At 44.2% G+C, this 27,312-nt stretch overlaps 1 protein-coding gene across 1 annotated transcript; it reads left to right on the forward strand.

The window, feature by feature from the left end:
• The first annotated feature begins 308 nt into the window (after positions 1 to 308).
• On the forward strand, positions 309 to 27,312 carry FGF9 (fibroblast growth factor 9). The gene is made up of 4 exons (XM_066175868.1): positions 309 to 535; positions 1,263 to 1,526; positions 7,742 to 7,845; positions 26,214 to 27,312. The coding sequence occupies exons 1-4, from the start codon at positions 394 to 396 to the stop codon at positions 26,457 to 26,459; spliced, it is 756 nt and encodes a 251-aa protein (XP_066031965.1). The 5' UTR covers positions 309 to 393; the 3' UTR covers positions 26,460 to 27,312.

Consider the following 27,312-nt stretch of genomic DNA (forward strand, 5'->3'; position numbering starts at 1 on the left):
CGGAGCGGTGCGGGGCGGGCTCGCCTCCGCCTCCCCTGCGGCGGGGCCGGGCCCCGGGCCGAGCTCGGGCTGGGCGGGCAGGGCTCTGCCCGCCCCGCTCCCCCCGCCAATGTCAGGGGGGACTCGGGCTATGCGGGCATCTCCTGAGGAGCCCGCTTCCCGCAGCGGGCGGGCGCGGTATATTTAGCATCGCGTAGCTTTATTCCTCCCCCAAAGTTTCGCCCACTTATTTATTTATTTGCCGGCGAGCGCCGCGCTGCCGCAGAGCAGCAAGAGCCGCTCCGCGCCGTGCCGAGCGCTGGAAGCGGCTCGGTATTGCAGCAGGTAGGGCTGAGCGCTAGGACCTCGGAGAATCCTTCCAGCAGCAATCAGGACTACCTTAAACCCAGCCCAATGCCTCTTCCTGCGCCACTCTGCGTGCTGGATGGAGATCCACAGTCAAGAGCTGCAGCTCAGTGCTGGAGTACAACATTTCACAGGGAGCCCTGCAGAAGCAACACCTGTTTCGAGCCAGCCAAGAAAGACACAAGCACTTGTATGTTGCTGCTTTGCTTGTGGATCGTCAATAATCCTAAACCAGTGGACATCTGCTGAGCCTCCTGAGAATTCTGGATAATAGATTTGGACGTCAAAAGTTTTTTTTTTTCCTTTTTCTTTTTTCCTTTTTTAAAATTTTTTTTGGATTTATCTCAGCCAACAACGTGAGATTTCCCCCCTCCCCCTTTGCAGGATTCATGCTGATGTATGCAGTCTGTTATAGAGTAAAAACAGCGCATGCCTTTCTGGAGTCAGAATCCATAAATCCTGACGTAGCCTGTGCATCTTAAAAAAAAAAAAAATCCCTATAACGCCTAGGTATTTAAGTTGCTATGGTCATTCTTATCTTAAACCAAATGGAGAAACTACGGATTTTTTTCTTTATTACAGTTGGATGGGCTGAAGACCGTATTGCTTGCTAAGAGCTGGGGATATATGCATTTATATAGATATACACATCTATATGTTTATAAATATGTCAGTGTGTGAGTATAAAGTGGTGGTTTCTTAGACTAACTGGTTTGACCTTGAACCTGTACCAGTCAAAACAGAATATTACTTTTATTTATGCATTTAATGGATTGAAGAAAGAACATTTTCTCTGTAACTGCGCTAGGGAGGGGAGAGGAGTGGAATATACCTAATCTTATATCTCCTGGGTTTGGCACCATCATTATTGTTTATTCTCATTCTCTAAAAGCAGAATCTTCTGATGGCTCCCTTAGGTGAAGTTGGGAACTATTTCGGTGTGCAGGATGCAGTACCCTTTGGGAATGTGCCCGTTTTGCCGGTGGATAGTCCGGTTTTGTTAAGTGACCACCTGGGTCAGTCTGAGGCAGGTGGGCTACCCAGGGGGCCTGCGGTCACGGACTTGGACCATTTAAAGGGGATCCTCAGGCGGAGGCAGCTATACTGCAGGACTGGATTTCATTTAGAAATCTTCCCCAATGGTACTATCCAGGGAACCAGGCAAGACCACAGCAGATTTGGTAGGTATTATCCTTAACCCTTTAGTGGTCATGTGATGAAATAATGGGGCAGAACTGCGGGCGGAGGGACGGTGGGGGGTGCGAGGCGGGCGGGAAGGGGGGTTTGTGTTGATGGCTGATCCGCCGAGGGGAGAAATGAATGTGTCCGGGGGTGCAGATGTACACGAGCGGCAGCACCGCGGCGGAGCAGGAGCCCTCACCGAAGTCGCCGGGTGTTCGGTAGCGATGTTTGCATAGCCCCAAGTTCTGCTTAAGAGCAGACGCGTACTGGGAGGTGGTGGTGGCGGTGGTGGAATTTTTGCTCGGGACGTTTCTGCTGAATGATTTGATTTCGCGAGTTTAAAGGGTTTTTAATCATTAACCACCACAATTTAAAATTCACCGAGTTTCCTGGAGGGAGTGGCTCTCGTCCTATACGCAAATTGACGAGGGCTTTTCTTTCGTTTTCTCTGCCGATTACCTGCCCTAGTAACTGCCCGAATTGCACACCCTGCCTGCTTCGCTGCTCGGCGAGGATTTACCGGCAGCGCATGCCGACCCGCAGCCGGGCTCTGCGCCCGCCCGAGCCCGCAGCCGTGCGGCAGCGCCGGTGACAGGCGCCCCGGGAAAGAGGGAGCGCAGGTGGGGTCCGGAGCCAGCCGGGAATCCTGCGCCAAAACCTGCCTTTCTCGAGCTGTGTGGCGTGTCAGGCTGGCAGCGAATTTGAAAAGAGCGTTCCCTGGGTTTCCTTTCCAGGGGACGCTATTTGTGACTCAGCAGCGAGGGCTGGAGGGCTGCTGGCCCCGGCCGCTCCGGAGAGCCTGTGCATGCACACACGCACACATGCACATGCACACGCGAGTCCAATGGGCCTGGAGCTTCTCGGCTGCTAGGGAGACTGTTAAAGGCCCGGCAGATTGAATGTATGAAAGTGACTAAAACAGCCTGGCTGAGCTGATTCTTTGGGGTGTTTTTTTTTGTGGTTTTTTTTTTTTTTTTTTTTTTTTTTTTTTTTTTAAAGGAGGGGTGCGGAAAATATGCCAGGTTAGCTCGCCACGCTCCCAGCTGTTGGAAGGAGTTAACTTGTGAGTGAACCAACCTGACAGCACTTAAATTCGGTCGTAAAAACCAAGTCCTGTGTTGATTTTTTTTCTCTCTTTGTATTTTAATGCCAGATGTTGAATGATGTCTAAGCTGTATTTTATTGCTTTGTGAAGCTATTTAGATAATGCCGGTGTTGTAGGAGATGATCTCCAAAGGGCTCATGAGGGAAGCGGAGAGGGAGGGACGGGGGAGGAGAGGACTGAGGCTCTCGCGTGGTCGCAGGTTCATCCTCCATCCCCCTCCATCCGCTGCTCCCTGACACTCTCACGCTGCTTACAGGCTCTTCCTCCCTCCCACGCCGCCCGCCCGGGGTCTACGGGGCTGGTAGCAGGGTGGGGGTAGCGTCGCGGCTCTCCCGGGGGCGCAACATCCAGGCTTGCTGGCGAGAAAAAGTGCGGAAAGTGTTTAAGGCAGACGCGCAGTGAGGGGAATGGGGCGGGCGGGTGGGTGTGGGGTGTGTTGCAGCTAGGCGTTTTCCTTGGCACGGGCGGACGCCGCGCGTAGCTGCTGAGCCACCGTCGCAGGTTCCCCTTGCCCGCTGCGGTGCGGGAGCAGGGCGGCGGGGGCGGCGCGGAGCGGGGCCGCAGCAGGTGTAGGGCGCTGCGCGCACCGGCAGCCGGGGCGGCGGGGGGCCGGCGGCCCACGGGGCCCCGCCGCCCCCGGAGGAGGGCCGCCAGCTGTTCCCTTCGCGAGGCGGCGGTGACCACATTATTCGTGGCATCTATTTTTAAAAATGGCTTTCCAGCCGCAGTTGTAGGAAGCTGACAATTCCGAGGGGCAGTTCTTCCACCTCTTGCAGCGCCTTAGCTTTAAATAGATTGATTTTTTTGGCGGGGGGGGCGGGGTGGGGGGTGGTCCTTGTCGGTTTGATCTCCCTCTTCCCCCCACCAGGACGCGTCTCGGTGATAACTCTTCTCCCCACGCAGCGCGCCGGTGATGCTCGCTCCGGGGTTGGGAAGACCGGGCACGGCAAACCTGTGGGATGCCTTGGGGCTTCCGGCTTCTTTGAGGGAGGGAAGGGGATCTCGGTACTTTTGCATCGGTGCCGTGACATTGCCGTTGTGTTTGCCGGAAGGTCACAGAATAGCTGATGCTATTTGAGTTTCGGTGATTGTAAAGTCTTCTGATGATCCTGGGGAGGTCTGCATCCCAACTCGGGAGCTGCCCTGCGGAGAGCGGGCTCACATGGTCTCCTGCGAGCGTGTGCGGGAAACCTGGTGCGCGTGTGTGGATGCGGGGGTACGCGTCAGAAGGAAGTTTTTCTCCAGGAATAAGGAGGACAAAGAGAAAACCCCGGGGGTTGCGCGTAAACTCCTCTCTGAGCTCTGCCCTGTGGGAATCCCCCTCCCCGCACACACCTCTGGAGAGACATCAGATAAGAGTAATTCTTTTGTGATGCTATGTTGGATGTGTGCCTATTGCGTACAATAAACCGAGCCATATTGTGTGTCTATACTCGCCCGGTTCTGGGAGCCCTGGCATTTCGCAATTCCTGCAGCAAGATGTCCATCTCTAAAAGAAAAGCTCCCCGGGAGAACCCGGCTGGGTCCCCCGCGTAATGTGATCTCAGGTGATCAAAGCCTTATCTCTCCCGGGTCACAAAAGAATTTTTTTTTTTTTTGATGCAGTCTCCTTTAGTGTAGGGCATTGGCTAGACAGTGGAGTCATTGTAAATTCAGGAACTCTGTAACAACGGAGAGGCGTGCCTCTGTGCGTCAGCACAAGTACTGCATGCACAGCATTAAAAAAATAGGAGCATGCAGGAAAAGGATAAAAAAAAAAGCTTGTCAGCAGGTGACCTCCGCTCCCCGGGACCTGCTGCTACAAGGAACCGCTGCGTTCATCATCTGCGGGAGCCGCGCAGCCGCCCGCCCTCCCGCCTCCCCGGCCCGCCCTGCCCGCTCCGGCGCTGGGCTGGCGGGGCGGGCTCAGCGCCGGGAGAGCGCGGGGGCGGCTCCGGCCAGGGGTCCCTGCGGCTGCCCGCCCCTCTGCTGCTGGATGCGGGTGGGCGGGCCGGCCCCCCGCCCCGTGCTGTCTCTGGGGAGAGCCGGCAGACCGGGGCGGGGCGGGGGGAAGGTGATGCGTGCGGGGAAGGCTCTGGCCCCCGGGACTGGGCATCGTGGGCCAGGTTTTAGGGGGAGGGAAAGGCGCCGAGCAGGCCCGACAGTCTCCTCCGCTACTGAGCGTTGCAGAGGGGAGGGGATGGGGGGGCGGGCAAGGGCGCTGTGAAAGCCTGAAACTGAAGCAGGGCCCCGCTGCCTGGGGGTGCTGCGTCTGTCTGCGCTCCCGTCTTTTAATTGGCATCCTGTGGGGGAGCGGGCGGGGTGGTGACAGCTGCGACAGGCGGGGCGCATCCCGGCGGAGCGCTGAGCCCCGCGTGGCCCCGGCAGCCCCGCACCGCAGCCTCGGCCGGCGGGCGGGAGGCCGAGAGGGAGGCGCCGGGGGAGGGGGGCGCCGGGGAAGCCCCCTTCCCTCGCTCCATCCCTGGGCTGACCTCCCGGCGCCTTCTTAGCCACGAAGGGCTCCGCTTCCCTCGCCCCGCTGCTCTCCGCTAAACTGCTCCAATCAATTGATACAAAGAAAGCCAACGTGTAGCTAGAGGCAAAAATGGGCAAAGGACAAACCGGCGACAACGTAAAACTGTGCAGTTGCAGAGGTGTTCGTTGCCTAAAAAGCAAGGAAAATGCTTCTGTAGCCCTGGTCTTCAGCAGTGCTAAGATAGATGAAAGTTGAAAGTGAACAGCACACCTCCTCTCACCTGTGAGTGTGTCAGGAGAGCAGGACCAGCATTTATGCCAGGCTGGTGTCCTGCACCATTCAGCATGGTCTGAGTTGGATCCTGTAGAATAAAGTTTGTGAAGGGCGGATGTGGACATGTAAGGAATAAATAGCTTCCTTGAAACTTTCTTTCTATCCTTGTGAAGGAATGGGTCTTTGCATTGAAGTAGTTTCATTAAAGAAAATGCTCAGTGAGAAGAGATTCAGCACCACATGTACTGAGTTATTTTCTCTCTACTTCCCTTTCACATTTTTAGCTATAAATAGGGCCCTAGCTTTCAAAGTTTGGAGTTGCCCTGATTTTCATTTGATACAGCCTCATTTTGAAGAGGATTATCTATTTTAATATCTAGTTCAGGTCCTAGGTACTATCTGTATATTATAGAAACTATACAGTGAAAATATGCACAGAACAGTGGGACAAATGTAATCCTTAAACTGACAAGACTTCTGTAAGACTGTATGCTTGGTCCCAGATAATCTCTTGAAGGACTTAATATGGCACATAAAACTTGCTGTGAGTAGACTTTTGAGTGTTTCAAATGAAGAAGTCTCTGTTCTGATCTCAAATATGTGGATGCTCTTTGCCAAGTACCTTCAATTAATTTTCTGCACTTAAGATAGGATGTGACAGTGCCTTTTTTGTTCTTTTGATGCACTAAGCAGCATGCATCCAAGTATTTGAAATGATGACAGAAATTAAAGGCTACATTTTAACTGATATGAAAAATGCCAGACTCACTAACTTAGCTATAGTAGTGTCTAATATACACTTAACATAAGATTTAACCTCAGTTAAAATTTCTTGGTAACATGTATCAAGTAATTTAATATTTTGGTAAAAGCTTTAGAGAAAAAAAACCTTACTAAGAAATCTGAAAGTATTGCATGTCCAGATATAATGGGAATCTTAAAATTGTTTCAATGGATCAATTGTATCTGGGACATTACATATACCAGATAAACAGCGTGCTGCCACTTTATATTACTTAAATAATTACAAAATTGCAAAATATTTCTCTCCAGTATTTTTTATTTGAGCATGTGTAGAGAATAATTTAAAATGCCCAGGTCTTTTGATAACCCAAAAAAGGGTTATCAAAACAATAATACTGATGGTGTTTGTAGTGCTGAATAATATATAAGGTAATGATCAATACTCCCTTATTGGGAGTACTTTTCATCTTTACATTAGCTTGTCTATAAATTTTCCCTGTTGGCTTCAACTTGTGCTATATTAGATCTATGTGATTCATGCCTGCTATTGATTAGTGCGCAACTATTTTATGGGAGATGCCAAATTAATTGTTAAAAAAAAGCCACGAAAGTGCTTTTTTATTGGCCACACGAGGCTCAACACACAATATACTGCTATTTCATTATTTCATGTACATATAATTTCCAATAAGCTTTAAAAAGTAGTTATGCAGTGTGCTTAAACATGAGAAACCACATACTGAAAATGCTACTCTGTGCAGGACACAGTTTATTTTGTGACTGAGAAAGTAGCGTAACACAGCAGCATGCTTCTGAATGTTGCTGGATAACTTCCTGTGAGATCATTACAGTCTTAGACAAGCACTCCCAAGTAGGAAGAAATTTCCATTTTTCTGCAAGGTATTCTTATTTCTAAGTGAACAAACGTCTGTGTAAGCTTGCTGTTATGTGCATGGGAAAACTTAATCATGTACTCACTATTACACTTAGGTGTAGGATGTTTTAATGTCTGAATTTTAGATGAGTAAATAATAACACATCAGAGAGAATGGTTGCTATCTAAACAGAAATGCATGACACTGGACTATACTAAGGATTTTCATTTTCCAAGCCTCTGGAAGATCATACTGTGAGTAAATCTTTCCCTGTATTCCTGATTCATTGATGTCTGAAAGGAGACCTTTTTGTTTCCATGTGCAACATTGCTTTATTTCACAATTTTGATTAAAATGTATTTTTTCAGAATTTATTTTGCAAGACAAGTTTCATAGGTTCCTCAATTCTGCTAATTTTGGCAATCTAAAAACTTTTTTTTTTCTCTGAATGTATTATCTGTTGTGCAAATCAGTATAACTGAGCTTAAGATATGTGTTTAGGAATGATGAGAAAGATTGAGAGAAATCTTTTAATTTGATACATTAATGCTGTCTGCAATCCTTCATTCTAACAAAGACCCAAACTAGTTGAAGTATTGTATGTTAATTTTGTCCTCATCTTCTTCCAAACAACTCAGAAAATGGGGGAAATAGCCTTGAAAATAGGTGCTTGACACTCAGGGATAAGTTATATCTGGGGGAAAAAAAAATCTTTCAATGGAAACAATATGTACATTGTTTGTTTTTTCCTTCATTTCATAGGTATACTGGAATTTATCAGTATAGCAGTGGGCTTGGTCAGCATCCGAGGAGTCGACAGTGGACTTTACCTTGGAATGAATGAGAAAGGGGAACTGTATGGCTCGGTGAGTTCCTGCTAGCCTTGGGCAGTTATGGTCCTTGCATTCTGTGGGGGAAATACTTGCTAGCTCCTACAAGCTCCCATTGCACTGTCTGTGCTGTATGAGCACTCTGAATACCTTGCAATCTAATTCAAAACAAGACCCTGTGGGTGACATGATGAATGTGGGAGAGGGAAAAGGTGACAATATCAGGAATGAGTAATAATGCAGATGAATGGCAATTTAGATACAAACAATAGAGACTGATGGCCAGAGGTGGTCACCGAAGGCTAAGGGATGTACTATGAGATTTGTAAATGTCTCCTGTCAGTAGAAACCTAAATCAAGATAAGGTGGATTCCTTTTGTGTGTAGGCAGGGAGTTTTCTAGGAACTGACAAAATAAAGTAGAGGGGGAGGGAAAGCATGGCATATGTAGATGAGAGAATGAGAAACAGGAGTATGACAGAAGTTATAAAAAGTATAGGAATGAGGGCAAGAGGCTTGGTGGTCTTGTCCTGAAAGTTTCGCTGGTGCTCCCTGAGGGATGGCAGCAGGAGTGAGTAACAGGTGTGAGGGAGGAGTAAAACTTGGTATTTCAGATGTGGGAGTTTGCCAGCCTACCTGCAGCTGATGGATGACTCTTCCTGGCAACATGGGCTGTCTTCCAGCAGAGCAGAGGGAGAGAGAGTGTGTGTCGGTATGACATGGCTCTTACCTAGGAGTATTTGAGGCATTTGATGTACGATGGGCCTCATACCCTGGGTAGATTGTAGGCATGTTCATCTGAAATTTTCAAGATAACTCCCCAGATGGTAGAATGCAACCTCTTCTAGCAGTAAAATATCAACCTCCACAGCTTACAAGGACTAGAGAAGCAGTTGTACTTGAGGAAGAGAGTGGCACGATTGAAGGGTAAGCAAATATCTGAATTGAAGTGAAACTGTACATTCACAGGGGTTCATTAGAAGCAGAGGAGAATGATACAGTGGTCCATTGATAGTGTAAATGTTGCAGAGAAACACTCAAAAAGAAGTTAAAGTGATAGAGAAGGGCTTGAATGTAGCTGAAGATACCTGTGTCACAGGGGAGTAGCAGTAACAGGGAAAAAATGTCAGTGAGAGTAGGAGAAAATACGAGAAGACAGTGGTGAGTGGACAGGTGAAAACAGAAAGGGTAGGAGGGAAGATCAGCTTCCATGCATAGTATCCATGTAGGAGTGTGAGCAAGTGAAACGAGGGAAGACCAGCAGAAGTGTTTCCATAAGGATGTCCAGGTACACTGGTCTCTTTCTGGTGAAATTTTGTGTGAAAGAGATGAAGAGGATTATCTTCTGAGCAAAGAGCAAGCTAGGTGAGGAAACTGGAAGATACAGGTAATGACAGCATATGTGGGAGGCAGAAAAAGAAGTGGTAAAATGAGGGGCAAGGGGATGGAGGATGAATGGACATGGGAGAAGGGAAGATGCAGAGTTGGTGAGGGCCAGTGAGTGGGAAAGGCCAGAGAAAAGGGATATAGCATAAAGGTCAATATGGTGGATGTAAAGCTTGGAAGGATGGAGAGGGAGTGAGAAAAGGAATGGATGCAATGACAGATGTAAACCAGTTGCCTGTGAGGAGTAAGTTGTCCTAAGTCACAATCCTTGTGCAGCTGATGAATGTGATAAAGAACTAGCAAAGTATATGAGTATGTCAGGTTGAGTTAGGCAGCAAAAAGGCAGAACAACAACAGTAATATGAATCAGTAATGTTGATAATCATCAGTAAGAGTAGTCGTTTAAACATATAAACATAGTGAATCATTTACTCTGCATTTCAGATATTCTGAGACAGGAAATGTGGTCATTGATAGAGCTTAAATGCATAGACTCGGGAAAGCAAAAGTTACATCACTTTCCTGTGCAATTTATGTTTTGTATTTGCAATACATTTGACTGTCAGAGTGAATTACGCAAGACATTCTTTGCTGAAGAAATATGCACAAGAAATTCTTTGTAAATTAGTAAGCTCACTGCATTTATAAAATAGTTGTTCCATGAACAGCAGTTCTAAAGGAGCCTGGCTTTCCTAAGGAGTTGTCTCACAGTAGAAGATGTGGGTCTCTCTGACATTCTGTCCTTGCCGTAGCACAAATTCCTCAGCCTTTTGTGTTTCTTGTATGGAGAAAGAGACAGTATTAGCTGTCCATGCTCACCAGACTGTCAGTTTGCAGGGATTACATAGCTCACCACTCCCAACTGGGACGTGTAAATGATTTCTCTTCTTTACTCTGCCTCTGATCAGTTGCAAAACTGATAGGAACTTAATTTTATTGAAGACCTTTGCCTCCTGATTGAAACTGGTTGACAAGCTAAGGAAGGAGAGACAAGCAGGCAAATGGATGTACAGTATAATTGGATAACCTCTTTTTCCTAAGAAATGACACTAAAAATATGAAGCCATTCATAATGGAGAACTGGCAATCTCTGAGGCTAGAATGCAAAGTTCAGGTTAAAATCTGATGGATGACATGGCTTATTGTCAGCCTCCAGAGATGAGACATACTAAAGAGTGATGGTAATTGAATTACATTACTTCCAATGAAATATAACCTCTAATGGCTACTCAGTGTGATGATGCTTTAAAGCCTTGTCAACACTAGCAATCCTAGTGCCTATATTTCAGCAACTGTCAGCTCTCTTAGAAACACTGAGATAAGAAGGCCTCAGAGCAGATTTTTGTGTAGAATTGGCTGGACATTTTTAAGTGACAGTGTTTTGCTTTTGGTTTTGGTCAAAAAATGCAAATAATTGAAAACTAAGTCCTCTGATGGGAACAAATGTTGCAGCTTGCACCAGAAGCAAGGCACAGAATTATCTTTCTTGCAAAGTAGAAGATCAGGTTAAATGAGATTAGTTTTGAGACTGATATGTGGTAGACTGTGAAAAACTAAAATAATTTTTTCACCTGCATTAAGCAGAGCAATCTCTTTAGCTGAGCTTTTCTGTAGCACCTCTAAGTTGTCCTTGTGCTGCTGTGCTGTGAGGTGTATCCCTCTGTCTTGGTTTCTTCCCTAAGGGCTGTGAATAGCATCAGCTTTGTCATGGAGCAGGTACACTTCTGATACTGTGACTGTGTTTCCTGAGATGGGAAACCCACACACAACTGAGTAGCAGCCTAAGAAATACTTGGTCCTGCTTTACACCAGTGTTGTGGATCTAAGTAGGTGCTTGGATTCACAGCTTGTGAGGCATTCAGTACTTGACACTATCAGAATAGATGCCCAGTGTCTGACACTATCATATTTATTTTCTGGTTGCTGCATGAAAAATACATTAGGCATGAACCAAATCAGTGACCTTAAAGGCTTCTATCCTTCTATATTTGTGTTTGAAACGTTTGACACAGGAAGATTTTCCCGGCATAATTGTGTTGCCACTGGAGGTGGGACATATGGCAAAGCAGAGCAGTCAGGGTGGGTGATTGCTGTCAGTTTTCATGAAAAGGCAACAGTAAAGGCAGTTTCAGCATATCTTGATCCAGGCATGTTCCTCTTGGCCTTCTCAAAGTTCTGCTTTCCTCACAGATTAGCTGCCTGACAAACTCTTCCCACCTCCCCACTCTCACACGGGGCAGTTCCTGCTGCATTTTCTGGTCAGAAGAGCACAATGCTTCTCATGCTGCTTTCAGGCAGATGTGTAACATAATGTGGGTATTCTCAAGTTCCTCCTCATGCCATGGTTTTAGCCAGGGAAAGCTGAAAATACATTGACACGGTGCTGCCGAGAAACCAGTGGCAGCTACCTAACAATGACTTGGAGACTGGTTAGTGACAGCAGCTTTCCCTCCTGTCTCATCTGTCCCTGCTTTCCCTTTCCCTTGCCTTTCCCTGGCAGCCTGCAGCCATGACTCATCATGTTTCACAGCAGCTACTGTGCTTGTCACTGGAAAGGAGGAGAAATGCAAACTACAGATAGGACCCAAAGGGTGTTAAGACAAGACATGGAGACCTTTTCCTTCCCAAGTGCCAAACAGCTCTTGCCAACATGTCTGTCAAGAACATTAGCAAACATGTCTTAGCTGTGTTCCTCGGGGCTATGCCATGGAGGGAGGGAGGTATTTCTGATCAGTTCCACAACCTTCATGCTTTTGTAGGCTGTCCCCATTGCCATGCTGCCCTTGGGAATATTAACAGCTGCCATCCATGAGGCAAGCTGTGATTTGTCCCCATACCATGGGGTGCCCATCATTCCCACTGCAGGCTGTCCTCTGAGGGAGTTCTGTGCTATCTCAAGCACAGACCAAGCAGGAACATGGGACACCCTTGCCTCAGCTGCTCTGGTTGTCCCGAGCTTTTCTGCAGTAGAGAGCTGTGCTGGGTTCAACTGCTGGTATCCCCACCTCAGTGATCTCCAACAGACGTGTACCTGCCCCATTCCTCTTCTCAGACTGGATATAAAGAAAAAATTTTTTAGTGGTGGGTGTGGTGAGGCACAGGAATAGGTTGCCAAGAGACGCTGTAGATGCCCCATTGCTAAAAACATTCAAAGTCAGGTTGGACCAGGCTCTGACCAACCTGATGTAGTTGAAGATGCATATTGCAGGGGGCTTGGACTAAATGAGATTTAAAGGTCCTTTTCAACCCAAACCATTCTGTGAAATGCTGGTGCCTCCACTGGTCCTTGTGACCTTGGTGGGTGGCAAAAGACAGCTCAGGCTGGGTGCTCATGAGGAATATTGGTAGTTGGAAGGTCTGGAGCTACCAAGAAAGTTGTGCGGGTGGGGAGAGGAAGGCAGGAGTGGAGATGGTAGAGTTGTTGAGGAAGGGGGAAAGAGTGCTTGGGAGGGGTGCTCAGGAGATTATACAGAGAGAGGCTTCATTTACTCACAGAGCAGCTGGGACAGAGCTGAAGAGCCCAGATCAGGAGTCAGGGAGGGAAGCTCCACACCTCTGGGTTGCAGACTTGAGAGGGTGTGTGCTGCAAGGTGAGATGTAGGAGCGCTTTTAACAGGGTCATAAATGCTGTCCTTCAAAAAGTGAACTGAAAGCTTGATCTGGAGGACTAAACTTGCCTTTTGCTCCTAAAACACTGGCAAGAAAGTGGAGGAGGGGAGAGCAAGAGAGAGAGAGAGAGAGTACTGTCCTTGAAGAAACATGTTTTCCCACTAAGCATGCAGGGAGGTGACGATATGCCTCTTTATTGTCCCAGCAGGGCTGCACCTGCAGTGTTTTATGCTTTTGTTTGGGTCCCCACAGTCCTGGAAGGGCTATGAAGCTACAAAGACTGGTGAACAGAAGTTTTTCTGACAAAAAAGGGACAATTTGTCATAGTTTACTGAAAATTGCTTGGTATAAGCAAGGATTTATTTGGCTGCATTCTAAAAATATCTTCTATGTTCCTGGGCAAATAAAGGAAGGGAATTGTTCAGCCCTTCAAATGGTAGGTCAAGGTGCACGGAAACAACATGAAGAAAAAAGCAGGTTGAAAGTGCATGTTGTTAACAGCATTTGGGCCAAGTATATAATTACTACAGGTATCTAAGAACTGGATAAATAAATAAATTGCCCTCCAGTACCATCACACTTTCCTTTTAAATACCTCTGTTCTGAAATGAACAGAGGTATCTATATCTTTCAGATTGATTTTTTAAAATAATAATCTGGATTATCTGTTCTCAGTGTCTAGATACCACAGTTGAGGTGAGCCTGGAAACAGGACAGTTTCAGTGCACAATTTTTGGAAGGAGAATTAAAAGCAATTTCCTTGAGTGAAGGCAGGGACTTCTTGGCTGAGAGTGGTTCAGATCCCAGGAGGGATAATGGTTGCGGCACCTGGTTTAACGCCCTTCTGCCTGTGTTATTATTATTATTTACAATAATAAAATGCCTTCTGGTAAATGCTATAAATGGAGAGACAGAGGGAGGTTCCTATGGCAGCTGGCTTGCAAGGAGTGATCAGGCTTTCTGCATGAGCAGCTTTGCTCAGGAAAACCTGGCACTCCCATGATCAAAACCCCAATGGTGTCTTTTATTGACGGCAGCAACTCGTGTCTCCCTGGGTGAATCTGTTTTAAGCAGGAGACTGCAAGAAGCTGGCCTGTAGTTAATTTGATGGGCAAACTCTGAAGAGGCCCAGTTCAGAAAGGTGATTGTGGCTCTGTACGTGAGGGAGACTTTGTCAGAGATGCAGAAATCCTATGGAAATGATATCCCAGCAAGGGTGAAACTCTGTGTAAGGATTTGAAGATGGTGAGCGCTTGGCAGAGGGTCTGCAGAGAATGGGAAAAGGGCAGGTTGCAGAAAAGATTGTGTCTTAGAGATGTAGAAGCATGGGGATAAAATGAAAATTGCTGCAATAGAGCTAATTTGGGCCCTGAAATGTGTACAACAACTTTTATAAGGTGAGAAGTTTTTAAGCTGTATACCTGGAAAGGGAACAGAAGTCTTTACCAACACAGTGTATTCAGGAGTGTAAATTCAACACAGTCTGAATGCAGATGCTAACTGGGCTACTAGCCCTGTTTCTGAAAAACTCTTTTGGGTGGTAACATGGGTCTGGGGAGCTCCCTGTTGTGAACAAAGGGAGCAGGGGCAGCCAGTACTGCTGCTGAAAGAAGTGGCTATTTTCCCTCCAGCCATCCCCCCCCTCCCTTTTGCTGGCACAAGTGTTTCTTTGCTGCCTGGGGAATTGAACCAGGAAACTGGAAAACGAATCTGGCCAAGCAAAAGGGCTTCAGCCACAGTGGTTCTCTCCCAGGTCACTGGAAGGTGCAGCACAAAGGTGGGAGCAAGCCCTGTGTGAGGGAGTATTTTCTTCCCTTTGAGGCAATGCAGGTGTTTTCCAGCCTCGAGTGTGTGTGTACCTTGAGCTGTGGGGTTTGTGTTCGGCTGGAGGGCTATCATTCTGGCTTGGGATATGCTTGGGATGTTAGGAACATCCTTTTAAAGGAAAGAGTAGAAGAGGACCTGGAAGTACATGCATGATGAATTTACTGAAACAGGATAAATATTTTCAGGCAAGCATAGTATTTTATTTTTGGTAGGAATATATTTTTCTAGAAATGGATAATTGTGCTAATCTGCAGGGCTGTCTTAGGTATGACACACAGAAGAGAGTGCTTTTTACAGTGGGTAAAATGAGTGTTAGTAGAAGACTTGTATGATAGATGGTGAAAACTCTAAAGAGAAGGCAACAATGGGGAGTGCTGAAAGGTATTAGACAGGAGTGAAGCTATTAGTGGAGTTTTTATTAATTGATCCCTGGACTGGTTTTATTCCCTGGTTTTATTAGGGACATTAAACATCTCATCATAAAGAGGTAGTGGTGTGTTACTGAAGTTTTTTTGCAAAGCTGGGAGATATTTCCAGCACAGGAGGCAACCTCACAGAAAGGCCTTGATCACCTAAAATGTTTACATGTGAGGTTCAGGGAGAGCTCTGTCAGTGCCACTCCATACAACACTAGGAGGATCCAGTCCAAGTGCAAAATGCAGTTGGTCACTGTGTTAAAGAAGATGAATTGGAGCCAAAACAGGTGCAGAAAGGGCATACTGGGATGATCAGAGGGATGAAAAGACTATCAAATGATAGAGCCTAAAGATTAATCTAAAGATTTACTTAGCCTGCAGAATGAAAACTGAGGGGGTATGCTTTTGCTCTCTGTAAATACTTTGAGGTGTAACACCAGGGAGGAAAAAAAGTCCATGAGTACCAGAATAAATTGGTTTGAATGGGCCTCAAGAAAGCTTAGTTTGCATAATGAGGAAGATTGAGGCTGTGAGGAAATGGGATTTTGAGCTGGCCAGAGGGATTTTTGCAGGGAGGTGGAGATGAGACATAAATGCTTTCTCTGCACTGTACAGTATGAAACAGCTTTATGACTGTGGATATTTCCTTTGTGGAGGGTACAGGTCTGAGAAAAGTCCATATACTTGAGTTACCTCATCTACTTCACCCTTGCAGATAACTCCCCTTAGAATCTGGCTGGGCAGTTTTGCTGAAAATTGTTAAATGGTGTTCCCCACAAGTACCAGTGTGTGGAAAGAGGCAAAAACTGCAACCTGCTCAGCAACTTACGAAGGACTCTTTTGGAAAAAAAAAAATCTTTTGAGATGAGGATACTGGTGTAGGAAAAATTGATAGGTCAATTCACTTGACACAGGTAATGTGGGAGAAAGCTTTGTGAGAAACTGCAATTATTGTGGTTGTTTTTAATTATGGCTTCAGTATTTTTTAAATCAGTATTTCATAGACCATAACACTGTCACCAAAGTGGGACGCTCACTAGTACTGTTCTGTGAGACAGATACCACACTTTTCCTCAAGTCTACAGTCTCCCTCAGAGGACTTAATTTCAAATGCTTGCTAGGTCTGAAGATAATTATTTTTGTGGGAGAAAACCCTCAGTGATCTCCTTGCCTTGGTCTGCAATTCTATGTTGATCTTGGATTTTCAGTACATGCCTGGGACAGGAAAGTATGAGTAACTTCTATATAAATTATGTGTGTGTATGTTTATATATCTGTATATATATACACACACGTTTATGTATATATATATATATATATATATATATATATATATATATAAAGCTAAGCTTTAGTAAATTAGGGTCCTACTCAAACCTTAGTTTAATGATTTGCTTTCTCCTAACTAAGGGTGTCTGAAATTTTGTATTCTTATGAAAACAGGAGACTAGAGGTGCTGCTTGAGGAGGCAGCCAATGTGACCTTGCAGGAAAGCCCTTCCAGAAAGGGCAGTTCTGATTCCCTGCTAGTGCTGCCTGCTTCTGCTTTCTTCCATGCTCCAACACTGGCACTCATCTGACCTGTCAGGAGATCAGTTTAGGGATATAAAGCCACAGAAAGATGTTCAGCTTCCCGATCTGGCTTGCTGCCTGTTTGGACAAGCACTGGGGCTCAGTTGGAGTGTGGGATGGTTGAAGGGTTGAACATCATGCTTTCAACCGTAGGGAGTTGATAAAGTGGCATAACTGCATTGCCAGCCCAAATCGTACCAGCAAGCAGGAGTGGGACATTTTCAGATTCTTTTCTTTGCAGTTGTGTAGCTCCCTGTCACTGGAGTTGGCTGTGTAGCGATACAGAGGTGTGAAAAGGTTCAGTGTCTGCGGTTGATCTGAGAATCCTGTGTTGAAGTGACATGCTAAAAGCATCAGCAGCAGTGACACACTGTGATGTGCTTGGGGATTATTCACTGCATCAGATAAAGATCTGATGTGCTCTGTTTCTGATTCAGGAGCCAGTGGGATGTGAACGTGGTACTCTCTCCCACTTTGCCATTCATCTTTTTCAAAGACAGAGTGGAAAAAGTCTGCCCTGTGGGGACTTCATTAGGGATTTTGACTAGGTTGAGATTTGCTTTACAGTTTGTATGTACTTAGGCTAATTTGGTGATGTGCAGTAATGCGGTTCATTTGTGTTTCATTCAAAAAGCTTAAGAAATAAAGCTTGTTACAGTGCAAATCCATATTTTCTCTTTCTATGAAGCCTTTTGTTTCTTATTCATTCCTTTTATACTGGCAGATATCCTCAGCTACTTTTGATTTGAAGATAAGATTTTATATTTGTGTTCCACAGGCTGCTGCTGAGGTAAAACTTGTATTCTAGTGTGGATGCTGCATACTTTTGAGGTCTGGCCCGGGCTGTGCATCTTTAATCTGCTAAACTTTGCTCTTCAAATTTAACACAATTATAGAGGCAATTGTGATGCAAGAAAATTTCGACTTTATTCTATTATGGTTGAAATACCATTGCCTTCAATGGAATCAGGATTGGACCTGCTCCTGTAAAACCACCAATTAGTTTTATGGTTATGTCAGCAGATCCCAATCAAGATAAGAGCTGTATTGTATTCATCATTTTAAAAACCTAAATCTAGACAGGGCTCCTGCCTATGAGAGTCTGCAATCTAGAGGCAGTCTTTTAGCATGTAATCTTACTTTTTCACAACAAGGGGGATTTTGTCCCAGTGATGCCTTTGTTAGGACATCATATAGTGTATAATCTGAACTCAGAACAGGAAAGTTGCTGGAGAAGTCTCCAGAAAAAACTTTTGATTCATTTTAGGATATACAAATGTTGTAAAGTTTAAACAAAATGGCAATATTCTTTTTTTGAAAACTTTAAAAGTCTGATTTCTTTGGAAGATCCATGTTTGCAGGTACCTGGGAGACCAACAACTTGGTCTTTGAGCTCTTCAGTCACTAGTTCTGTTGAAGTTGTTACTACATCTCTTTTGGGTTTTTTCAGACAGAAAGACAACTTCTTTCGTCAAAGCTGAAACTAACTGCATGACAGAAGTTTTACCCATTGAAAGACAGGCCCACTGGTGTGCATGTGAGGAGTAGGGGTCTCATGAAGCAGAGCCACCTGACTTCCGCCAGTGTCTCCCAAAGGCTCAGTCAGCCGTATCACTGACAACATGAGTCATGGCACAGCAACACCAAAGATCTGTGGATTTTCTGAGAGATATTAAGAAAATACTCTTTAATCAACTCAGAAAGCGAGATACTGAAATTGTGTAACTAAATCCATGACTTTGTGGTGGGATTGCCCCTGGGACAAGGAATGGGGGAAGCGTACAGAAAGTCATCCCTGGAGAGACTGTTTATGAGAAGTGTCTGCCTAGGGAGGGGGCACTGCTGTCTGAAAAGGGAAGCATGCCATCTTTTCTTCAGCAGCAACGATTTGAAATGCTGCTTTCCTTCCTGTCCAAAAAAGGTAGGAAATGAAAAGGCCTCACTTTAAAACAATTTAAACTGAATAAGCAATTGAGGCCTGCTAGGTAAGATCATAGTGTGCCAATGCTTTGCTGTAGTGCCCACCAAAGCACATAGTTTTTAAAATTTCTTTTTGAAACTTGTTGGTTTTCAAGATCCCAGTGGATATGTGGCATTTCAGTTAGGATCTTTCCAAAATGTGATAGCTTGTGATGCTGTGTTTTTTTGATGACCCTCGTCCAGAATGACAATGTGATCAGTAATGTCCTTGTCCTCTGGGCTAATACTTAGCTGGTAGCTTTGCGTAGAATTAATAGCAAAATATAGAGACAGGCTTTTGTTCATCAGTTCTTGACCAAATCATCTTGCTGAAAGAATGAAACATGAATTGCTTTTATAATGTACATTTATATCACTGCATTTGTATAATAATTATTTGGTCCCTGTGGTAAAGTGTTTCATGAAGGGTCCTGAGCATTCTGCTCTTTTTATGGTGGCACCTGGTAACTGAGAGATGAGGTGCTTCTTTAATGGTGGATAAATCCATTTTGTGGGATACTCACTGAATGTAGAGGCTCATGCCGATTAAGTACTTTTTATCCCTCACTTTACAATGTTTTTCAGCATGTGAGTTCAGCTCACTTAAGCAGCACTTTCTGCTGAATGAGGTCTATCTTTCCTTTAAGCCTGTTCTGTGCTTAGAGAACCACAAAACAAGGCAAAAAAATACTGACAAAACACTTTGTTCCATCCTGGTTGGATTTAAGGAAAGCATGTTTTATTTAAAAATCTCTGTCTGGTTAAAACCTTAACTGGTATTCAGGCTAAAGAGTGTGTGCAGCTGTAGGGTGGCAGCCCTGCTTTGACATACAGGTTGTCTTTTGATAGAAGAGAATTTGTGGAGTGGGGATCTGTGGGAGGTCAAGTTACAGCTTTCAGTAAATCTGAGCGTGCCTGAAATGGTTCTTTTAATGTCTTAAAATATTTGTTGCCTTTTTATCATTGCAAGGCTGATCCATGTTCTGTTTAAGCTGATGCGAACCCTTCTTCCATCTTCTTTAAAAATTGGCTCTGGCCCCTGTATCAGATTGCATACCACCTTGCTTTCTGATTCCTGGAAGGGTTCAGCCAAGCGTTATGAATTAGATGCTTAGATAACATTGATGACTGCAGTTCTTTATTGTGCCAAGGGAATAAAAAATAAAATAGAGGTCAGAAATGTGACTAGTAAACGACACAGTGTGGGCCTGGTCCTGCTGGTGTGGAAGGGAGGGGAGCAGACCTGCTTGTTTATTTGTTTTCTAAGAGTCGACTTTGTCCTGGTCCTGTTCCATTGTGGTGTGGAGAAGGAAGCTCGTCACCTTCCAGAGAAAAGACACTGTGACAGCTTCTGTAGCCTGAGATCTGTCCCCGGAGTTTTGTCAAGACTTCCAACAGCATCATGAGCAGATCTTGGGTGTTTAAGTGAAAATGACTTTTCATCTCATGCGCTTGGCTGAGCAGATATAAACCGAGCCTTTATGAACTTGAAGCATGGCTGTTGATGGGCAGCCTATCCTCAGACACAGTGGGGTTGCTCGTCTCATAATGATTTCATGTCCAGAGAGGGCATGCTTAGAGCTTGACAGATGCCGTGAACTTGAAACCTCAAAAGAGAGGATATCAGTAAAGCAAGAGCTGAGGAGTTGGCAGTGGCAAGAATGGATGGAGGCCTAACTGGCATTTCATCCTCCTTCAGCTCACGTCAGAAGAGCTCTGTAAACAGCCCTGGGGTAGCAGAGTGCTCTATGGCAGCCTGGTCTCTCCAGAGAAGTTTCTTGACAGTGTGGAGAGCAAGGGAGTGGGAGAAGAGTGGCAACAGGACAAAGGGGTGAAGGACTGAAATCCCTCCAGCACTGACGGTGTCCTGGGATTTTACTGTTGGTACTGGAGTCTGCTTACTTTGTTCAGGAAGCGCTGCTTTTCTGCTGTCTGCGTCAGGGCGTGGAAGTACCACAGTGTCTGCATCTATGTAGGTATTGTGGCTTTTGGCAATCATGATCCCAAGGAGTTCTGCTGGGTCTTGCGATCTTTGCAAGTTTTTTGTATGAAAGATGCTAGTCTTTAAGCACCATCATAACTGCTGCATGGCAGCATCACAGAACAGTCACACTTGATTTTTATTTTGTAAGTGGGGACTGGTGTATAATAAAAACTTAATAAAAATTAACTAAGAGGTTTAGGGGAAGAAAGTAAGATGGATACTGGATGTACTCTGTGAGAGTACAAAGTGACCTCAGGTAGGGAGAATGCAGTTGCCTAACTGTGGTTTTGCCAGGGACACCTTGCCTAATTTCCCTCATCTTACTTAACGTGCCATGAAATATGAAATGTGTATGAGTGGCAGCATTGGTGCCTGACTGTTTGCTTGTCTCTCCTCTGGCCCTGAAGGGTTTCCTGCTGTCCATCTAAAAGGCTTTTGGAGAACTACTGACACAAACACAGAAACCAGTCAGCTAGGACTCTTGGCAGATTTTTTTTCCCCCTTTTTTTTCACGTTTTGTCAAATTATCAAACAAAGCATTCTGAAAAGAGGCTGCTTGTAGAAATCCATCAAAGAAAGCTCTGTGGCACTCACCAAGTCTGACACAGCGTGCAGGGCTTGACTCACACTGTGGTCTAATTTGGAAAAGAAAGTGGTACTGCTTGGACACTCGTATTTGGCTTCTCATTGCGGCTGGAGGTGGCTCACACAGTCAGAAACTAACAGGCTTAGCATGAGAGTACAGAAAATACCACAGCAAATGCTAAATGAGACCTTTATTTATGACAGCTCTGGATGAGTGTTAATTATTAGCTGAACATAGTATGTTCCAGAGGCTGTTTGCATTACAGCATGGGAAGGGCCAATGGCATGTAAAATGTGTGTGTTGGTAGGCAGAACAGCAAAGCAAACGACTTCAGAGGAGAATAGGGCTTTTCTTTGTTTCCCTTCACTACATATGCAGTTTTTAGTAATGCCATGTAGCCAAAATGAGGGATTTGCATGAAATTACTCAGGAGATTATATACATTAACATGACTTTTATTAAGATGAGGTGGATTAACAAGGTGTTAGTGTGCAGCAGGTATATAGGAAGTGTTGACTACATCAGATATATTTCTTGTTAAAAGTTGTTTGGAGTTCTGGATTAAGTGTTTTCGTTTCTCTACTGAATCAATGTAGCAGTTTGGAAAAGGGAAAACTATACATGACACAGAACAGAATAGTTTACTTGGCATGAAAGGTACTTACTGTGATTTTAGGAATGATGGTCTGAAGAGGCTTTCTTTTATCAGGTTACAAAATTGGAGTTTTAGCTCCATAGGGTTATTTAAAAGAAAGAAAGAAAGAAAGAAAGAAAGAAAGAAAGAAAGAAAGAAAGAAAGAAAGAAAGAAAGAGTTTTATATAGGACTCTGTACTATTCTTTCAACTACCAAGCCACACAAATGTCTTACATTCTTTAGAATCACAAAACCATTCTCTGAGCAGTGTATACGTGTTTTACATGTTTCTACTTATTTACAATTAATAACTTCATGTGGATAGCTATTTTAAAACACGCTAGCAGAACTTTCATTGTGATGCCTGTAACCATGCACTTTATTAATTTAGAATCTGACTTTCAATCAATCTACCTGGAAATAGGGCAACATAATTATTTTCTTCTTCTGTTAGGTGGTGGAGAATGTAGAAAGGGAAAGGTGTCCTGGGCTTGCTAACACTGACCAGCCATTAGCAGTTTTCTGAATTAAATCTTTCTCAGCGTTTTGTCTTTGTGATATATTCAGCTTTGTACAATTCAATTATTTGAACATTCTGAGTTAAATAACAGGTTAAAAATCCAAACAAGTGAAGTGTGGAAATGTAGCAAAATGAAAACCAATCCCTTTGTAGTTGAATACTCCATGAACAGTCTTCACAGAAAACACGTGGAATGTGGTGCAACATCTGATTTATATAATTTTGAGGTCACCTCCTTATTTGGCCCTGAATTAAATGATCTGAGCAAGGCAGGCAGCCTCCCCTTTCACAGGAATGCAGGTTACTTTCCATAGCTGTTCCAGTTGGGTATGTTTGGTATTTGTGTCAGCTTTCGACAAAGATGTCCAGCAACTTTAAGTATGGTGCAAGGAAATATTTGCACTGGAAAATTGATAGAGAAGTCAGTTGCTGGAATAAAAGTATGCAAAAAATGGCTGTATTGTAGGGCTAAATCTTTCTCTTCAAATGGGCTTAGAGGGACTTTCTAAAAGTCATAGCCAGAGGGAGAAATGTGGTCAGGAAACACCATATCCTCTCCATACTGGGAGAGTTGGTTTTCAGCAAGACTTTCCCTTCTTAACATGGTGAGAGAAGAGGGTGGTGTTGGCAGGATGGACCAGCCTCACCTCTGTGTTATGCTCATTTCGGGCTGGAATAACAACATGGATAGTTAGAATGTGAGCATAAGGTATTAATGTTATGTAGGGCTGAGGTGGTACATGGTTTAGGGATAGGCTCAGCAGTGTTAGGTTAATGGTTGAACTCAATGATCTTAAAGGTCTTTTCCAAGCCAAAGGATTCTGTGATTCTACATAAATTACTATCCTGATGGATGTTGATTTCTGTCTCTCTTGGTATTAGATGAGATGTTATTGTAAGAATCTCACAGGGCATGGGGAAAAGGATATTATGGGATTTTAGTGTCCCACATTGCTTACAGGATCTGAAGTCACCAACACTGTTTTACTCCAAAGGTGTCTGACCACAACCATAATTTCTAGGTCTCCTAGAAGGAAAAAGATTTGACTGTATAAAGAAATTATTTAATTTCTTTTAAAGGGTGATTTTTATTATCCCTACCTATATGATCCCACAACCTGATTGCTCTGTCATGTTCATGTTGAAGTATTTGCCTCATGTTTGTACATGAATTGCTGAGAATTTTGAAGAAGGACAAAAGAGATGTAGCTGTGTTGTAAGTGAATAGAAAGTTAAAATAGGATAAGCTTGTAAGATGAAGATTGAATTTGTGAGCTTGAAATCCATTTAACTCATCCAGAGTTAAACCCCCTGATTCAGGGTCTGCTAGTTACGTGTACCACAGCACTGTCATGATCCATCAAACCTGCCAGACAAAGAGAGGCTATTTTAAAGTTTCTCCTTCAGGGCATGGGGAAGTACTGTTCTTGCAAAGATAGAAATTTATGATGATGCTAAAAAAAATGCAGATGGAGTGAATAATTAATGAATTCACGACAGGACTGAAATATCTTCCTAAAATGCTGCTATTTTTAGCAGGGAGTTCTTCTGCAGTGCTTGTCATGTGATCCTATTGCCTTCTGAGAGCAGGGAAAAAATTTGAATTAGTTTCTCTTTCCCCATGGACTTACATAAGCCCAGTATATAATACCCCTTAGCATCTGATTCTGCCTTAAAACAAACACAGATGATTTTAAACCTCATGCAAAATAAAACAATAATGAAATCTATACTTAAAGATAATATTCTCTGCAGCTGAATACCTTTTGAAGTAGTTTGTACTTCTGAGGCTGTGTGAGGGGAATACTGCAATGGGTGTAACTGGCAGCTGCTGCTGGTCCGGTGATGCTCAATGCGGCTGCAGTTTCAAGCTGGCAAAAGGACATGGAGGCAATTGTCAATAGGAGGTTGCAGGGTATGGCCCACAGATAAGGGTTTAATGTGAACAGGTTTGTGCTTCTTTTGCCTATAACCAGTGTAGACTATTGCTGTGTTTGAATTACTTTGAGCTAAAACTAAAAAATGTCATAGTCAGAAATGAGTCTAAAAAAAGTTGTCACATCCACAAAGGGATACAGTCACTGTGATAGTGAATTTTCAGATGTTGAAAATGGAAACCCAGGTCCTGTCTGGGATTTTTCCTTCCTGAGTGGTAATGAGGTACCCAGTGCCCATTAAAGGGGAAGTCAGGAGCAGTTTCCTTGCTGCCTTTCTTGCCTACTGGAGTTGCCACAATTTTAATTTAGAAGAACCCTCCAAATCCTAAAGCTTTAGATGTTTGGGAGGGCCTAAGGAGGACTCTGTCTTTGCAGCTCAATACCCAGTTTGTACAGGTGCAGAGGGGTGTTGGCTTCCTTTCCCCATTTGCATGGGGTTTGTTTCCACCACATGGGATAGTTCCTGGGTGGCTTCTGTAAGGGGTTTAGAGCTCCTTGGACCTGGCTTGTCCCCAGCCCTGGTGGGCTGCCCTGGGAGCAGAGTGCTTGCCACACAAAGCAGCTGTGAAATATCTGGGCCGAAGCACATTGGTTTGGGAAAGGATTGTGAGTTGAGTCTCAAGCAGCAGAGGTGGCCCCAAAGGCACCTGCAGCTGCAGTGAAGGTGCAGGCTTCGGTGATGGTAGACCTTGGGAAGCTCCTGGGTTAAGTCATGGAAGGTGGTTTCTTCGGGGTGCTTGAGCTGTGGCTCCTTAGTTGTGTACAGGCACAAGTTTATGGCTTAGGTGCCATACATAATCTGCTGCATCTGGGCCTTGGTCTCCATTCTCCTTTCTCTGTGCTCCTATCTAAAAGGATTGTTTTAAGGTTTAACGTCTGTAAAATACATGCATTGTATGGAGCTTTGTAACAATTAGAAACTGATCCTCAGCTGGAAGCTGGGTGTGGTTGATGTGAGTGCTATTGAAATGAGAACTTCTAACGAAAAAATACGTTGAACTAACACTATTTCTTTTCTTGTGCCTGGTGAAAAGACTTATTTCAGGCTTATTTTTCCCAGCTTTCCATAGCCCTCCCATGCTACAGCTCACCATCTTTTTTCCCAGTGTTCTTGCTCGGTAATTTGTGTGAGTTCTTCCTAAAATGAATCTGGTTATCTATCAGGTGGTTGCATTTTAAGCACTCTAAAAATCAATTTTTTAAAAGCAATTTTAAGCAATCTTAAGGATGTAGATGGCAACACACTGACTGAAGAAGTGGGTCAACTGGAAGGAGTTGGATTCTGTGGTGTCAGAATGATATGATGAATGGTTGATCCTCAGTGGATCCTGTCCTCAGTAGGATGGGATACAAGGACAACCCTTATAATGCAAACCTGGAGGGCTTTTCCTTGCCTACTTCATCTCAGCACACAGGGTTCATGCTCCTGTTTGAAGCTCTATTGGGTTGTGGCTTCGTGATACAAATAATAAATCAAACCAAGGGTAGCAAATAGCACGTTCTTTAATGGAATGCATCAAGCTCTCCATGCATTGAAATGACATAGAGATTTTAAGACTGTAAATTTTATTACAGTCCTGCAAACTGGTTCAAGTTTCCTTCATTTATATCTATATGAATGCCTACACTAACCATTGAAACAATTAGTTATAGAAGTCCAGTCAGGTCTTGTGAGCTGCTTGGGAACTCTCAGAAATAAAAAGTATCTGTTTTCATCTTTGTTATTGCTGTATTGATTTGAGCAATGAGGCTTTGAGAGTAATTTTTTGTTTCACATGGGGCTATCCAGCCTTCTGACTACCTCCTGAAACACCCAGCAAAACAGCTTTACATAGCTAAAACCAGGAGTACTGGAATAGTTTATTCTGTTGTTTAGTGAGGAGATACCAGTTTCAAGCCATTAAACTAGTAATTCTTTAAATAGTAGCTTATTTTAGTGGCTGTCAACTTACTGCTTTTTCTTTTCTTTCCACAGGAAAAATTAACCCAGGAGTGTGTATTCAGAGAGCAATTTGAAGAAAACTGGTATAACACATATTCATCAAATCTATATAAACATGTGGACACTGGAAGACGATACTACGTTGCGTTAAATAAAGATGGGACTCCAAGAGAAGGGACTAGGACTAAACGGCATCAAAAATTTACACATTTTTTACCTAGACCAGTGGACCCTGAGAAAGTACCAGAACTATATAAGGATATTTTAAGCCAAAGTTGACAAAGACAATTCCTTCACTTGAGCCCTTAAAAAGTAACCACTATAAAGGTTTCATGCGGTGGGTTCTTATTGATTAGCTGTGTCATCACATCAGCTCCACTGTTGCCAAACTTTGTCGCATGCATAATGTATGATGGAGGCTTGGATGGAACATGCTGATTTTGTTCTGCACTTAAAGGTTTGTCCTCCTGGAGGAGAGCCTATGCCCACTCGCTTGATTTAGTACGAGAGGGAGCGCGAGAGAGTGAGTGCGAGAGAGAGAGAGAGAAAGGGAGAGGATGAATGGGAGTGAGAGCGAGAGAGAGAGAGGAGCCGAGGGGAGGAGGAGGGTGAGGAGGAGGAGGAGGAGGAGGAAGGCCTGATGCATGCTGGGGAATAGACACGCTTTTAAATTTTTGATCAGTTGTACTTCGTCATATATCAGCATAGCTGCCATACTTCGATTCATCAGGATTTTTGGCTGGTGGCCTGCTCAAGTGTACGCTGCATTTACAAAGGCATGGAGGGTGCAGTCTTACTTAAACAAGAGACTTTTCAGTTAATCGCTCTCTGGGTCTCGCCCCACTGAGTTTAAAGCAAAGACCTCTTAGTAAAAAAAATAAAAATAAAAAGTTAAATTTATTTATAGAAATTCCAAAGGCAACATTTTATTTATTTTATATATTTATTTATTATATAGAGTTTATTTTTAATGAAATATGTACAGGCCAGATAGGCATTTTGGAAGCTTTAGGCTCTGTAAGCATTGAAATGGCAAAGGCCACTATGAACCTGTGGTAAATTCATGCAAGTAAATATAAAGGTGCATGGATAAAAAAAGAAAAGCCAACAATAAAAAGGTAATAATAATAAA

This window comes from Chamaea fasciata, unplaced genomic scaffold, assembly GCF_029207755.1.
Source record: "Chamaea fasciata isolate MVZ Bird 193981 ecotype frontalis unplaced genomic scaffold, bChaFas1.0.hap1 SCAF_2, whole genome shotgun sequence".
Lineage (NCBI taxonomy): Eukaryota > Metazoa > Chordata > Aves > Passeriformes > Sylviidae > Chamaea > Chamaea fasciata.

Coding starts and splice junctions, on each gene's coding strand:
- FGF9 (XM_066175868.1), top strand. CDS start 394: ATGCCTCTTCCTGCGCCACTCTGCGTGCTGGATGGAGATCCACAGTCA. Junction 536..1,262: donor CAAGAAAGACACAAGCACTT/GTATGTTGCTGC, acceptor TGGCTCCCTTAG/GTGAAGTTGGGAACTATTTC. Junction 1,527..7,741: donor GCAAGACCACAGCAGATTTG/GTAGGTATTATC, acceptor TTCATTTCATAG/GTATACTGGAATTTATCAGT.